The sequence below is a fragment of the Pieris napi genome, chromosome 13 (genome assembly GCF_905475465.1).
Source record: "Pieris napi chromosome 13, ilPieNapi1.2, whole genome shotgun sequence".
NCBI classification, from domain to species: domain Eukaryota; kingdom Metazoa; phylum Arthropoda; class Insecta; order Lepidoptera; family Pieridae; genus Pieris; species Pieris napi.
In genome coordinates this window covers 1,923,996-1,941,420 of record NC_062246.1, presented here as the reverse complement: position 1 = coordinate 1,941,420, position 17,425 = coordinate 1,923,996, and the positions used below count along the sequence as shown (strand labels likewise).

Genomic DNA, 17,425 nt, shown 5'->3' with positions numbered 1-17,425 from the left:
TTTACACCATCACACAACACAGCCGAATTAGGTAGGTACCACTTAGTTAAATGTATCGAATAATTCAACTAATCATACAAGGCAAAGTGGCAGGTAGAAGGAGACCTGGCCGCAGACGCACGTCCTGGTTGAAAAACTTGAGACAATGGTTTGGTCAAAGCACCAAGTCATTGTTTAGAAGCGCGGCATCCAAAATTAATCTCCAACCTTCGCAAGGAGATGGCACTATAAGAAGAATAAGATCGAATAATTTTTATTTGTTTGTTTCCTTTTGAAATTTTTTGAACCTTTTTGTAGTTAAATGTATTATGTATTCCATCTCTGGCTATATTTTTAGTATAACTGTAACTATAAATACAAGGCCTAAATAGTTGGCCTAGTGGCTTCAGCGTGCGACTCTCATCCCTGAGGTCGTAGGTTCGATCCCGCCGGCTGTGCACCAATGGACTTTATTTCTATGGGCGCATTTAACATCGAACGGTGAAATAGAACATCGTGGGGAAACCAGCATGCCTTAGACCCAAAACGTCGACGGCTTGTGTCTATTAGATTGAGAAATGATCATGAAAGGGTTACAAAATCTAAGGCCCAGATAGAAGTAGGTTTTAGCGCCATTGATTTATTTTTTATTTTTATACTTAAACTACCTAGATATTGGATTTGCTTAGATTGGACCCTATAAATTGATAGAATACAAAAAAATAGAATACAATACTATTGTCAATATAATATTTTTATTAACCGGACGAAAGGATGAAGTACCATGCGTGCGTCAGTGGCGTACTCTATATTCCAGCAGCAGCATTGTTAACACACTAATGCTTAAATTATTTCCTCTATGATAAAACATTGCTTTTTGGTTTATGTGTAATTAATGACCGCTTTAAACTATATTATAATATATTTTTAGTCACACTATCCTGATCATTAAAAGTACATTAAGGTTTACTTTGCTAGGGACTAAAGATCCGAATATGGGAAACGTATTTTATAAATTCTTGATACAGATATACACTTGTTTTAAATAATTATGGTCTCGTTTAAGGTCGGAACTTAGCACTAAACGTTCATTGAATGAAAATTAACCGGGTATTGTTTCGGTAAATCTTCCTTAGACTTCAATTTGGTATGTTACCTTGGTATGTATTAATACGATTTTTATTAATTCGGATAAAAAAAACTATATCTGGGGGCAGTGCGCCCACCAAGTCGTGCAAAATTTATTATTTACATCAGTTGTCTCCATCTAGTGTCAAATAGCGACACTAATCTTTCTATTTATAAACAACAAATTGTCTATGGTATTTTGGCACGGGCTTTTGAGAAAAGTCAGCTTTGACAGATCTCCTAATCTAAATTCTAACACCGATCATTTATTTTTTTATAACCACTTGCATTTCGATACAAAATATTAGTAATTCGTGAAGTGGTATTACGTGAACAAGATGAAAATACGAGCCCACGCATTTCGCGAACCGTGGAATGCGACCCGCTAGCTTCGGTAAGTGCCTTTAGTTATTTTATAGAGCGATCGCATTAGATGTCCTTATTTTTAACTGATTAAAAAAAACTGTAGTCAATTGGCTGTTAACCTTTTAACTAAAGGCGAGAGACGCGTAATTTGACGCTGCCGTATAATTTTATTACTAATCGCCAGTCGGTGCATACATTGGCGCGTAGCACCAAATAGGCGGTCTAACTAGAAGTTATCAAAAAATAATACTGCCGCTATCTTAATTAGTATAAAATTTAAACCTTTGATTGGCGCTAACCGCTAGATAAAGAAATAAACTGAAACTTATCAGCTGTTTTTCCAAAAACAAATTGATTATCGATTTTTAGATATTTTTACCAGTTGTATTAGTGGTTTAAATTCATAGTATACAAGAGCATTGGTAAGTAACATTTCCTATTTAGATACATAAAATATTTCTGTATTTATCATACACATACCATCAAAATAATCTTATTTTATCTGATAATAGTACTTGTTACAGAAATCTTTGTTTTCTTTTATTTAAATAGATATTTTTAAAATTGATTTTTAGATTTTGGCAGGTTTTTAAGATTATCTTATTTTAATCATTAATGCTTTTATTGATACCAATAATTATGCTAAGCAGGATCTAGTTTAATAATGTTATTAATAAACAAGTATATACTTAAAAAATCTAAATTTTCATAGAATTTTTATTACCTGAATTATTACAATAGTTTATAAAATTAATTATTACTCTTTTACATTACTCTGGTCATCATTTCCTGCAGAAATAGTAAGGAATTTAGTTATTAAGTATATAGTATTTAAATTTTCATATTACATAAATCTAAATTCTATTAAACAGTTATCACAAAGATAATTCAGTTTTTGATTATAAAATTAACTTAACTTCTTGTGTTTTATCTGAAATTAATGGATTTTTTGCTGATAAATATTGTAGGTTTAGATAATGGATTGTATTAATCCTTCGTAGATGTTTTAACAGTTTTAATTATATTATTTATTTTGTAAATTGTGAGCTTCCTTTCCATTAGTCTAAAATTTTATAATTTTTAAAGCACACAGAACTTGTAAAGTAGAAATATGCAATATATAACCAATGCTTTAATTATATGTATGACTTATAAAATTCAGTTATTAATATTTCCTTACTTTTATTTTGTATCTATTGGTCCGGATTGTACATTTTACTTTCAATACTTTCCTTTTTTTTTCACTTACAACTTACAAACATAAGTGCAAGATCACAATTTTGAGTCACTCTGAAACCTTAAAGTTAGATTTGAGACTGACAAAAGTTTATGTTTTTAAGTATAACTAAAAGTTTGGACAAAGTGCCTTATGTAATTTCTCCCCATTCTATAAGCAAACCGACGCGTTTAGCTTGTTACAAAGAACTAGATCACATTAAGCTTTTAACTAATAAATTTAAAAACACTGCCATTAAAATTGTTTTTTTCTCTCGTTTGTGAATCTCACATCCTGCGATTTATAGAACTTGTTATTGAGTCGCGCTTTAGGGTTGTCACCAATGTCAATAATAATTAATTAACTGTGAGTTGCCAATAAGTTCGTAATTATTTCTTTGAATAATGTTACTCTTAAAAATGTTATATTATAAACTCTCCAAGAGCGATTTCGGCTTGAATATTGAGTTTTTGTACCGCGTGATGCTTAGGCGACAGCAGCGTTGCGGATATTGAATGAACTATAACAGAAACATCGGAATCGTTATCGCTATCTGGAAGATTTATCAAACTCTTAGTTTCGTAGCTATACGAAATGTCGTACATCTCCATCTAATCTTATTATGGAATTAAAATTAAATGCTTCTAATTTTACATTTACTGCCAGTTCTCAAATCAAGGGCCTAGAACGGTAGAGTAGAACTGGCAATAAACTCTCCGCCACTCTTTTTAGTCGCCAAGTTTTTAGTTTTACACAATGTTTGTAAGGAGCTGCAACCGTTACATCATGTTCCACATGACATCTTAAGTAATTAGTAGTTAATTAAAAAAAAAACAAAGATTTGTCCTCTATCAGCAAGAGTCATGGTGTAATAGGAGCACGCGCTTTCATTCTTGTGGCAACAACACGCAAATACATAGTCGAAATGACTAACATCACCACATACACAAATATAAGTCCGACCGCTACTTTAAAGGGTTCCGAAATCTTACACATTATAATGAATTATATATGTCATCTAAAAGCATCTTGCGCCAACCGTAACCTCAAATATTTTCAATGAGTTGACAGCCCTATCGTGGTCTTTATATTAATTGTTATAATTTACATTTAGTTTAAATTAATCATAGCTTTCTATTCGTACATTAGGACAATTTTCAAAATAAAGAAGCTTCCCCGATAATGACACACATGCATTGATGGAGTCGGTATAGATAGATCCCTGAATAATAATAAAGTTGGTCTACATTAATATTGATAAGATAATATTCCCACGGTAAACGTTAATTGATTAGCATTCGCGAATGTCCAATCAAGTACCGTTATTTTATTGTGATCATAAACATATTAGCCTTGTTCCGCAAGCCTCAGGAGACACTCCTCTTCAATAGTCAAGAGTATAATCCTTCGAAATTGGACCTTTTAAAGGTTGCGCCTGGTTTCATGGGGAAATACTGTGCTTTATTTACTACGGTTGCATAATAATAATACTATTTACATCTTCTTTTAAATAAACTGGCTGACAATACAACAGTTTCGTCTAAACCAGTGTTATCAAACATGGGGCGTGCCCCACAGGGGGGCAAGTTGATTGTTAGGGGGGGCTATTCGAAAATTGATTAAAATTATTTGTATTAAATAAGTTGGGTAACCGAGTTCTTTATGCCCACCACCCACCTTTTTGTTCTTATTTAACGAAACTTTTGTATATTACAGTAAAAAACGTTAAAGGCAAAATTAATTTAGCATTTTTGTTTATATAGAAATATATTGCTCCACGTATATATGAACCACGGATGATTATCTGGTCACCCACCCAAGGATTGTCCTAGTGTGGGGACAAGTGTCTGTATGATTGGAAATAATATAATTATATATAATTTGTCTTTTTTAAATAAAAAAGTAGAGCCTAGTATATCCCACGATATAGCGGCGATATAACCAGATATTAATTGAATTTTTAGTCATGAGCTAAATACGCTAACACGAATAACATCCAATTTATCTTTGTGTAATCTCTTCGGGTTAATTTCTAAAATATAACGGATAATTGTTACGAATCGGAGATATATAGAAAAACACGAATTTTTATTTTCTTTCTCATTTCTAATAAAGTATCCAAATATTTCTAAATAATCCGAGCGTAAGTAATGCTTTGTAACTCTTAACAGTACGTAAGGACCAACACAATGAAAGGTAGATTTTTGAAGTTATACTTATTTAGGCGCGTTATGAAAAATTGATGAGAGTGAAATTTTCCGATGCGCGCGCACCGATACACAAAATTAACAGAATGAAGTTGCCCACGGAAGATGCTACGGCATTGGACATAATTTAAAAACAACATTCGAATAATAATAGAATTTATGTTACACTTAATGTAAGACAATAATAAAAAACATTTATTTATTTAATTTTTATTGACTATAATGTAATATACTATAATCCTTTTCCAGTTTTTGATTATTTAACTGTAATTAATTATTTGCATGCAATCAAAAACTATTTTTAATAATGCCAAAGAAGTATAACTTTTTACGCGCGTAATTAAGGACAGGCACCCTTTTTTATCTCCTCCTTCTCCGCTACATAATCTATTGTATATGTATACTTTACTCACAGCTACACACTTTTGTGAGTGCATACACACATTCGCACACTCACACATACTTAATATCTTATAAGACATAGTTGTAATACTAAAATGACTTTTTGAAGTAATACTTCTTTAGGCGCGTTATGAAAAATTGATGAGAGTGAAATTTTACGATGCGCGCGCACCGTGACACAAAATCAACAGAATGAAGTTGCCCACTAACGAATTCTTTTTAAACCAGCCGGGCGCCGAGCGTTCGCGAGCAAGATGGGAATAAGACAATCTACAAGTAAAAAGAAATAGAATATGCGTGAAGTTAGCAGCAATTTTGAATGACCATAATGACCTTTGTAGTACTCACCTTTTAAACAAATAAAGGAGTTTTAATTATTTTTTCAAAGAAATTTAGCAATGCTTTTTCACAAAGACCTATTGTTACTTAGTTAAAAGGTTATGAAACATACCTAGTTATAAAATTGAATGAATAATATACCTAGTAAAATAATAAATAATAATTATTATTAATATGAATTAATAATTGAATAATATACTAAATATTATTAAATTATTAACGTTAAATATTTATTATTGATTATTTAATATTTTAAAGAGTAAAAAAAGCTTAAGAAGTATAACTTCTTACGCGCGTACATATAAGTACACGCACCCTTTTTTATTTTTAAACTGTTTTAAACATTTACCATATACCACGGAACAATTGTTATCTAGTTACCCACAACACAGGGACTTCCTAGTGTGTGGAGACTAGCTATATGTGAATATATAAAACCCTTGTGTCATAAATAAAGTTATTATTATTAACTTTCTCCTTCTAAAAGTCTGTGTATTTCTCTTTCTTTACTCTCTGAGTTGTGTAATTCTGTACTCGTCTTCTTGGTACTATAAAATTGTTCACGTTGTGATAAAAAGAGAGAGAGGACTTTTCACTTTACACGTTAACAGTCTATTATGATTAATTTACTCATCAAATTAGATACCTCTTCCTTTTAGAAGTCGGATAATTTTAAAAATAATGGGATTGATTTCTTAGTACAATATTTATAGTGTAGCCAGTATATAGAAACGGCTGTGTTTGTTAAATCAATGACTAAGGTAAGTTTAATAAATTACTAAGCTTAAAGCCCGCTCGGAACCCAGTTCACTTAAACCAAAAAGAACGTTATTTTTTTATTTAAATTATAACGAGTATCGGAACCAGTTATTTCAAATGCTAACACACCAAATTGTCCTGTTTTGGTATTGCAAAAAGTATATTTGCATATTGTGCTATCGTGAATTGATCTATTTTTATTAAAAACATCAAAATGTCTGCACTAAAGAATGCGTTCATTTCAATTGGTGGTAATTTTGGTTTATGTAAGGAATTATTTATTTACGTTATTTTTTGTTAACAGTAAAAAACTTAAAGGGGAACAGGGATTTTTTTTTCTGCGGTTATTTGCAATCAGCCCCAAGGCTATGAGCGATTTTTTTCTGTGGTGCTGTCATGTGGAGTAACATCCCATTGGAAGCATCTACTCATCTTCTGTCTAGAGCTACTGCCGGTCTTCTAGCTCTAGAATATGGTGACGTTTTAGTCAACTCACATACTGTCTAAAGGCCGATTTACATTATCTTAGTGTTTAGGAGAGTGCTTTAGTACAACTTGAAAGGCAAGTTCTTTAGCGTAGCGTTTACTAAAGCAAGTAGCGTTTACATGTTTCAACTAAAGTACTATCCTAAAGCACTCTCCTAAACACTAAGATAATGTAAATCGGCCTTAATGGTGAGTTAGCGAGCAAGTTCATTCGGGTGACAACTTAACCGCTCTTTGTATTTAGGCCAGTCTCCAGATTTCCTCTTTGATAGTTCTCATTTTCAGGTGTTCGTGAACTTCGTTAGTAATGAAAAAAATAATTAGCGTCAAAATTACGCATTAACCAATAGTATGAAACAGGAAATGTAGTATACTGACGTATTACTTCCTACATTCAAGATCTGCATCGAAGACTATATTTTAAATGTTGAGCGTTTTTTACCTTTAAAATACGCGATTATTAATGTATTTCAAATGAAGATCTTTGTGTACATTAACCTTTATATGTCAAATACATATTCATACAACACCAGCTGTCATATTATATACGTATATTATTATGCCATAAGGAAAGGTATTAATACACACGTACCATTAGTAATGAAGATCAAATAGTTGAACATGTGCTCCTACATTGCCCTATATTCGCATCGTCCAAGCACGACCTGGAGCAACAAATGCAGATGACTGTAGACCGTAACGGCCTACAGGACATGTTAATAAAGCACAGATCATGCCTGGAACGGTTCTGCGAAAAAATTGTTAAATATATTAAGGCGGCAAACAAAACTGAAAGAATGGTTCTCGCGAGGAATTGCGCCCTGGCTCGCCCATGAATATTGTAAACAAAAATGTTACCGATGCAGCCGGGGCGTATTTCGCAAGACGTGTGATGTTAAGTTTAGAGATAGAAAAAGTCCCTGGACACAATGGCAGGGGAGTAGAATAGGTATTATTTAAAAAAAAAGAAAAAAGGAAAGGTAAATCTGCTGAAAATTGCAAAAATATATTTATAATTGATTTAAGCTCTTGAAAGAGTTGCTCTACCCTTACGGTAAGATTCATCGTCGAGACTTGATGGTATGTCTCATTTGACATATGTCAGAACCAAATACTTTTTTGACATACGGATAATATCTGTCACGAGCCTATTGTCAAGGGTAAATATAGGAAAAGGATGTACGGAAGCAAGTGGAATGTTCAATATGGTATATACTGTACGATAAATAAAACATATATATACACATATAGTTTATATAAAAATTAATTGCTGTTCGTTTGTCTAGTTTGTCGCTAAAACTTGAGAATAGCTAGACCGATTTAGATGTGAAAATACGGCCACGAAACGTTTTACTATACTTGGGTACAGAAAGACGTTACGGCGCGTTACATGGGGGGGGGGAGTAAATAATATCCAAAAATTGCGTGACGTAATTTTGCTGGAAAATATTTGACGTCTTTTTGGAAATACAAATTGTTGAAATACACTTGATTGTCATATATTTATTAGCCTTCAGAAAGTTGTGTTTCAGTTGTACATTTTGTAATTAAGTTGTCTAGTAATTAAAAATAAGTTTTTTGTATTTCCTAGATCGACTCCACTGCCATACATTTTGCGCAATAATTAATAGCAACGCAATTAAACAAGCTTTAACCACCGTACAATTGAGAGAATTTGTTTAAAGAATAGCCATTGAATGTTTCTTCTCTTCTATTCTAGTGTTAATAAAAGCTTTAGTGCGTTTATATTAAACCGTTAGTGTTAGCACAGCTAGCGATTTCGTTGTCACGTGTAAATAATATTAAATCAAAGTTATCTATGCCATTAGAAATTTGAAAACTTGTTTTAAAACAAACATTTAATGCTCCCATTAATTATGTCGCTAGGTGTGTTAGGTTTTTGTAAAGTCTGCATAACTGGTTCATATGGACGAGTTATTTCAAGGATCTAGTTATTAATTCAGTTATTCTTGAATAGAATTGTGATATCGTCTCATTGGTTTAGGTCTTTAGCCTGTAGTATTTTTTTAAATTAGAAAAGAAATTGATTCTGTATCAGCCGGGCAAACATGGATTTTGACGCGCATGGAACGCAAAGAATCACGTAAATTATTATTGTATTGTTGGAATTAATTAGCTTGAACATTTGATTAAAGTAACTCGATTACAGACTGGATATGTCGACGCGGAGCGGCGCAAACGCAATACGTGCGCGGCGTGGGCACAAGGAGCGTTCGAAAAACTTCACGGAGTTAGAGAAACGCACCGTTCTTGAGTTGATAGCGCGACATCGGGACGTGCTACGACAGGGGCGTTCCAACAACGCGACTAATCGCAGCAAACAGGTGAGAATCAAATCGAAATATGTTTTTTGAAGTGAAACTTCTTTAGAATCGTTGTGATTTCAAACCGGATGCAACGGAAAAAGCGACAGTAAAAAGAGACAGACACATAAATTAATAGGATTTGGCGTGAGAGAGAGTGAGATAGGAGGCATTATACAGTGAATAAACTTTAAATTAGTGTGTATTTGAACATTTTCTGAAATAAAAAAACAGATTTGATGAAAATTAAATAACTAGTTTAATTATAAAATTAGATTATTTATCAATTTTATTTACAAATCATTAGTTATAGAAACTTTTTGAAGTGAAAACTTCGTACTACACTTAATTAAAAGTTTATACACTCTATAATGCTTCCTATCTCATTTTCTCCCACGTTGGATCTTGTGAATTTATTTCAAACTTTTATTATTTTAGTTTTTACCAAATTAAAGATTGATATTAAAGTTATAAATAAAAATTTAACATTAAAATATTTTTTTTTTTTTAAAGAAAAGATCCTACATTTAGATAGAGAAAAAGTCTAATACATATTTTAATTATAAAAACTTTGTTTTTGAAGGTTTTACTTCTACCACGTGTGAATTGGACACATGATTTTTTTTTACAAATTGTCTCTGCACAAAGACATTATTACGATTTGCCTAACTAATAGGTAATTTAAAACTCTAATCTAATTTCTCTAATAAAAAATCTAAAGAGGAATTTTACAGATAAAAGTGTCAAATAACAATACTTACAGTCTCTATTAAGGGAGACACTCTGTTCTTGTCATCTATTTTTTGTAATTCATATAGGTAACATAATGTACAATAATGTGTTACAAGCATTTAGTCCTGGCTTCGCACGGCTGGTTTTTTCCTCATTAAATTAAATATGTGTTCGGGACTTTTTTGTGAATATTGATGTGTTTCCGCAGCGTAAGCGATATAGATATTTTTATTGGAGAATTTATATTTCCCACCCTGGGTGATGTTTTATAATGATTCCTTTTTTGAAAATATATTATAGCCTATTTTCATCAGGGATAATGTATCTTAGGTATATGTCCTATTATATCTTAGAGTGAAATATACTTTTAATCGGTTAGTTTTGGTGTGGTGTGGTATGTGTTTGGTGTCGATGCAAAGAAATAAACACTAAAATCTTTCCACTATAAGATTTGCCGCTTTCCTCACCGTGTTCATCCTTCAACGTCGAACTAAAAAAATATTGATAATATTGAATATTGATGTGAGTAAAAATCGCAGGAAAACCTTGATTTTAACGGTATGGTTATAGATAAAGGGATTATAATTACGACTCAATGTCTATTATATAATTTTTATCTAAAGATTCTAAATTAATCTTCTGATTAACCAGATAACATGGCCGTTTTATAATAAATCACAAAGTAATTAAAATCAAAAAGGCATTTTCATAGTTTTTATTACATGATGGAGGAGTGTTGGGCTGGTGTCTTCATGGTACGCCTCAACCCTGGTCGTTTCTTTCTATGAGCGCTATTAACACTACCTCTATATTATTATATAGTACATATTTATATCTAATATATAAAATTCTCGTGTTACAATGTTAGTTACCATACTCCTCCGAAACGGCTTGACCGATTTTTATCAAATTTTAAATGCATATTCAGTAGGTCTGAGAATCGCATACTATCTATTTTTCATACCCTTAAGTGATAAGGGGTGTCCACCCCTAAATTTTTATTTTTTTGAAAAAAAAATTGTTTTTATTTTTTATGATACATACAAAAATACAAACAACTCCTAATTTTTACTTCTCTACGGGTTGACCCCTACTTTTTATTATTGTAGATAGCTATTTTTATTGAACTAAAAAAAACATATACATGGCAAAACAAACGTTTGCCTGGTCAGCTAGTTTTATATAATTGTTAAGTTTTGATTAAGTCATACTACATTTTTATTTAGTAATGTCGGTATTAAATATCAAAATTAGTTAGTAACAATATAAAATTGCAGTAATATAAACTGACTCGTATGAATTTTGCTGACACACAATTCTGTGGCGCGTGTCAAAAGTTCATTACGCTTATGTAATACGACGCCCGCAATGTTATTTAACACTGACCGTTCGGGCATCGATTCCTGGTCTAATAGTGGAATGAAATTATATTTGTCTTTGCCTCGTGTGGTGTGATTTCTATGCCAATTAGGTACAAACTTACCATATTATTTCGGAAGGATAGAAGCATTGTTGGCATAGAGGATGGCATGACGGCTCATTGGTCTAGTGGTTAGTACCCTGACTGCGAATCCATGGGTCCCGGGTTCGATCCCTGGCTGAGACAAACATCGATATGATGAGCATTTGGTGTTGTGCTTAGGTCTTGGGTGTTTAAATATGTATTTATATGTCTATCTATCTATAATATGTATGTGTATATCCGTTGCTTAGTATCCATAACACAAGCTTCACCAGCTTAGCACGGGACTAGGTCAATTGGTGTGAATTGTCCAATCTAAAATCTAACGTGCGATTCTCATCTGGGGTCGTAAGTTCGGTCCCCGGCTGTGCACCAATGGACTTACTGTATTTACATTTAACACTTGCTCGTACAGTAGAGGAATACATCGTGAGGAAACCGGCTTGACTTAGATCCATATGGTCGATGGTGTGTCAGGCACAGAAGGCACCTAATTGCCTATTAAAAATGATAACGGAACAGTAATCTGAGGCCCTGACCTAAAAGGTTGTATCGCCATTGGTATGTGTGTATGTAATTCCCCGAAAATATAAGCGTTTCTTTACGATCTTTACCTTCACCATATGACCAAGAGTTAATTGTGCCCATCAAAGGTACCGAGCCGAGAATTGAACGCACGGACTCAGGATTGAAAGCCCCTGTTTGTATGCTCTGCTATAACATAATGTGATAATGGTGATTGGTGTGATATTTTCAGTTAGTGTGGTCCACAATTTGTGAAGAAGTGAATAAACGTTGCGGCGGCGAGCGGCCGCGCACGCCAGCTCAAGTCAAGATGTGGTACGAAAATTATAAGAAGAAATGCAAGATGCGCGCACACGATACTCAACTCATTAAGGTTAGATATTGTTTCTAAAAAAAAAAAAACAGTTGTATAAACCTGACTATTTTTTGCACTTCCACGTATATTTCTGGCAGAAAACTAGACGATATGTTCCACACAGATTTACCATATCAGATATGTGCGCGGTCACGTGGGAACTCTATATTAGACGACTCATTGGTCTAGTGGTTAGTACCCCTGACTGCGTATCCATGGGTCCCGGGTTCGATCCCCGGCTGAGGCGAACATCGATGTGATGAGCATTTGGTGTTGTTCTTAGGTTTTGGGTGTTTAAATATGTATTTATATCTATCTATAATATGTATGTATATCCGTTGCCTAGTACCCATAACACAAGCTTCACCAGCTTAGCATGGGACTCGGTCAATTGGTGTGAATTGTCTTTAAAAAAAAAAAATATTCCTAAGTCATAGCTTAATGTATCCAGGATGTTGTGATAACATCTTTTCTGTTCTTAAGGAACTGTTTCACAATGTATGGTTAAAGTACCCAATAGCTATGGAACACATAAATTATTTGGAAGATAAATTGTGCTATTTGACATTCATCTGACTAACTTATGATGGACTTTATGTGACGAATAGCGCTATCTGACAGTCGTGAAACGCAACAATAGTGTTTATCCTACCAATAAGTAATAAATAGCTAATTTGGAACTTATGTAGAACTTATCCGGAACATTGTGAAACAGACCCTAAGTGTACTTGTTTACCTACATGAATTATTTTGAGTTTGAAATTATGAAAATGAAGAATTCAATTGATTATATTTTTTGCAGACTCCGAACTCTGAAACACCCGGCCTCCTCGACGGTATGTTGTGGCAGAATATTCACCCGCTAGACAAAGGTAAGGATATCAAATAAATACCTTTTTAACTTATATTAAACACACTCATTTACTTGGATATGTGACCCAAAATGTGCCATGGTCTACGAAAGGAGAAAATTTTACCACTCCCTCTCCTATACCTCCCCTCTCTCTCTCCCTCTCCCTCTCCTCTCCCTCTCCTCTCCATCTACTCTCCATCTCCTCTCCCTCTCCGCTCCCTCTCCTCTCCCTCTCCACTTCCTGCCCGTTGCTGGCTTTGAAGTGTTCTCCTCTACTATCGATCCAACGACCTGGGCCAGCCTACTGGCTTCCGGACACTTGGCCGTCATAGGTATGCTTACATCCCTGACTTCCTACCAAAGGTAATCAATAACAGAAAGCTTTCACAAATGTTGTGTGAATGAAATTAATTTTTTTTTAATAAAAGTGGAATTTTCTTAGAAGTAACGGTAAAATTCAACTAAGATTTGTCATCCAAACCACCTTAAAATTTAGCAGCCTGTTAATTTTAAAGCTAAAATATAAAAACATTTTCTAACAAAAGTACGAGCGCAGTTTGTATCTTTTTTTTTTCTTGTGTCTTTGTTAGCTGGCTTTAAATTTCTTCCGTCCTTCAAGAAAAGAACGTACCAATTCTTAAAAGGCTAGCAACGTACTTGCGAGCCTTCTGGCAATGTGAGTGGCCATGGGCGGCGGTATCACTTAACATCAGATGAGCCTCCTCCTATCGATCCAACCCGTTTTTTTTTTTATGATTGGACAATTCACACCAATTGACCTACTCCCATGCTAAGCTGGTGAAGTTTGTGTTATGGGTACTAGGCAACGGATATACATACATATACATATTTAAAAATATAGATAGACATATTTAAAAACCCAAGACTTAAGCACAACACCAAATGCTCATCACATCGATGTTTGTCTCAGCCGGGGATCGAACCCGGGACCCATGGATTCGCAGTCAGGGGTACTAACCACTAGACCAATGAGCCGTTTGCCTCCTGTTACATAAAAAGAGTTAATAAAAATATGTCCTAGCTTCTTACCAATAGACTAACTAAATTGTACCACAATATTATTTTATTACTGTTAATTTTTTACTTAAGTCCTTTCCTTTTTCTGTTGTTACTATAAAGTTGGTTTTACATATTATGTAGAACGTCAGACTTATATCATTAGAAATATTTTCATTTGATACTACCCATTTAGATACATAAAAAGTGGATCTAACATTAATTATTTAATAGGCGAAGATAATGATGCCACGACAAGTGGGGAAGGCGCTCACAGCGTCAAGGATGATGGGCCGGTAAATGTAAGTTTATTCTTTTTAAACCATTGATGATAGTTTAGTTTTTCGGGGTGTTTAATTTAGTTTGATTCCTGGCGAAATAATTTCGAGTTGGACGATATGATAGTAATTGTTAACTACTGACAAACCTAATTAAACATAGTACAATAACGCATTGTATATGACTTGGTATTATTAATATATATAACATAAGCAAATACTCACTTTAAGTATTATTAAAAATATATTTTCCAGATGTCGAACGGGCGTCTCTCAACGAACGACAGCGACGATACGATGCCAAACGTACTTGAACCTCAAGTGCAAATTATACCCCAGTCCTCCCCTAGCCCCCCCTTAAAAGCCCTCCCTAACCCCCTTAACCCCCTAATCCCTAACCTGCCCCTCCTCGCTAATCCCCTCGCGATCGAACAAGCGCGCATCCAGCAAAATTTCCTTCAAAAGTTAAACGAACTATCAAATACACCACTGAACCTCAGTCACTTAGACGATGACAAAAGGAAAGAATCGGATGATCAAAAACACGATTGTGGTACCGCGACGGAGGAAGAGAGATTATATTTCATAGCCAAACGGCAACACGCGATATGGGAACACGAGGCGAAAATGAAAATTTTAAATATGGAACTGAGGCAGAAGGAAGAGATTTTCTCCCTTCAGAAACAACTTTTTCTCATCGAACTGCGTTTGAAAATGGATTTCCTAGAGAAGGCCAGTGCTAAATGAGCAATGATGTTTTAAAAATGGAAGGTTGTTTTAGTAGAATGGCTAAGCTATCGCCATATTTTGTCTATGTTCTAGAAGTGTTTTTTCTATGGCGCTCACTCAGTGTTGCCAAACAAGAATTTTGTTAAAAACAAATGATAGCGACAAAGTCGTAGTCGATTAAGTGCCATTTTTGTTACCGCTTTAGCGCTCTTTTAATACGTATATTATTTTGCCATAACGCTTAATATTTTTACCGGATTAGACTGGTTGTATTAATTATAAATTAATTTGTTTTGTTCTAAACAGTAGATTTAACTTTTAAATAAAATGGTACGATGCAAGGTTAATTTAGTGCAAATTTGCACCAAAACTGGGTTTTGAAATGTGATTATAAACAGATAGTATATTATTTTTGTATTCTTTATTTTGCATAGCTTATTTTATATTTAGTTTAGTACATTAAATGTGCTTAATAATAATTTACTTTAGTATTTTCACTGGCAGCTTGAAACGCGCAAATGAACTGCCAAATATAGATTTTCGCGTTAACGTTAGTACTTAGTATTTAGCATCTCTTCGAAACGGGCACCTTTCATTTAGTTCGCCCGCGACAGTGGAGGTCAATGAACTTTTGACGTTAAAGTTAAACGTGAATCAACCTAGTCCTATAGGTTCTAATGTCTTACGAAGTAGTTACATCAACATTATTTTCCATTTAAATGGCAACACCGTGTCGAGTGATTTACGTTTTTTAAAGAAAATTAGCTAAACTGACATCATTTTTAGGTCAGGCTTTAAGACACTAAAATATCTGTTGAATGTGCAATCTATTTGCGTTTTATTTATATCCATAGATATTAAATATTAACGCATCTCTTGTATACTTGCTGTAAGCCAAAAAGCTAAGACATGCTTGTCATTGTAAACAAAGTTATACAGAGAGAACAAAATTGTAACTACTTACTAGACTTCAAGTCAATGACGTGCCAAGAAACATAATATTTGTTGTTAAATACATAGTTGTTACGTAATATTTTAAGATAACCATTTAAAATACGTAAATTAGACAAATATGAAGATTCAATTGATATTTTTGTTTATTAGTAATACTAGAGAATTTAAGTACAAAAATTCAATCAATAATACCTCATGATACAGTGTATTGTAAATATTGTAGTTGTAATAAATTTTAGACATGTTTTATATGGACTTACATTTTTGTGATTTTTAATAGTTGCCAGATTTAATAATTATAATGATAAGCGTGGAAATACTCAAGTACAAATTGCGTAATTTTTTCGATACAGTTTAAGCAGGAAATACTATTTTTCATAATACAATTTTATATTGTGATGTATTTTATAAGATCTCAATAGAAAAAAATGAATTTGTGAAAAATTATAATACTTTAGTATTGAAGCGTCGTAATTCGAAACTCTTTTATGTTAATCTGATGAAATTGGATATTATTGATATTGAATAAAGAATTTATTTTTCTGTTCCGTTGTTTTTTCAATTTTATATCTCTTATATATTTTCAATAAGGCTGAATAACCATTAATGATGATGATGATGATATATTTTCAATACCTACTATGTTACATTTTATGACTATAAAAATCTTTAAAACAGTAAAAATTTCATGTCAAATGTCATTTAAGCAGTAAAAATTTCCCCCAGGCCTAACTGGTTTATTAAGTTACTATTACGGTAGAAATTCGGCTGACATCGTTAAAACTGCGATAAAAGAGTTAAATAATTATGAACCTTTGAACATACGTGTTTTTAAAAAAGCTCGATAATTTTATTTAGTTTTCAAGCATTGATAATTTATGGGTAATATGTATAAATAAGTAAATAATTACTGTTGACGTAATCGCCAAATAAGAAAATTAAAGACCCCCTGCCTCCTATAGTGTTTACGTAATACTTGTACGGCCCCTTATGACGTGGGGTATATAACTTTTTAAATCACACAATTTTATTTGATATTAGTATTTGAAAGGAGTATTGTTTAGATGCCTATACATTAAGACGCTATTTTATTGAAAATTAATTAAATGTTGACGCAAAATCAATCCAATCAAAATTTTTAGGTTTGTTTGGCAAGGGTTATAGCTGTCACCGTAAAATTGTAAACACCGTTAGATTGTAATCTATCTCGCGAGATTATAAACTGTCGAAAGATTGTGAACCTCAGCTTACTGCTTACAATTTAATTGATCATTGATCTTTTTTTTTAATATTTTGGCAATAGCTTTAACTTTA

The 17,425-nt window shown here is 33.2% G+C and overlaps 1 protein-coding gene across 2 annotated transcripts; it reads left to right on the top strand.

Moving 5' to 3' along the window:
* Window positions 1-1,328: 1,328 nt before the first annotated feature.
* LOC125055272 lies at window positions 1,329-16,659 on the top strand. 2 transcript variants are annotated; one of them, XM_047657661.1, is made up of 6 exons: window positions 1,329-1,501; window positions 9,053-9,227; window positions 12,158-12,298; window positions 13,083-13,152; window positions 14,385-14,452; window positions 14,684-16,659. In XM_047657661.1, the coding sequence occupies exons 2-6, from the start codon at window positions 9,060-9,062 to the stop codon at window positions 15,173-15,175; spliced, it is 939 nt and encodes a 312-aa protein (XP_047513617.1). In that variant the 5' UTR covers window positions 1,329-1,501; window positions 9,053-9,059; the 3' UTR covers window positions 15,176-16,659. The 2 variants fall into 2 exon arrangements, with proteins under 2 accessions (XP_047513617.1, XP_047513618.1); XM_047657662.1 differs by lacking the exon at window positions 1,329-1,501 and adding an exon at window positions 1,677-1,895.
* Window positions 16,660-17,425: the final 766 nt, after the last annotated feature.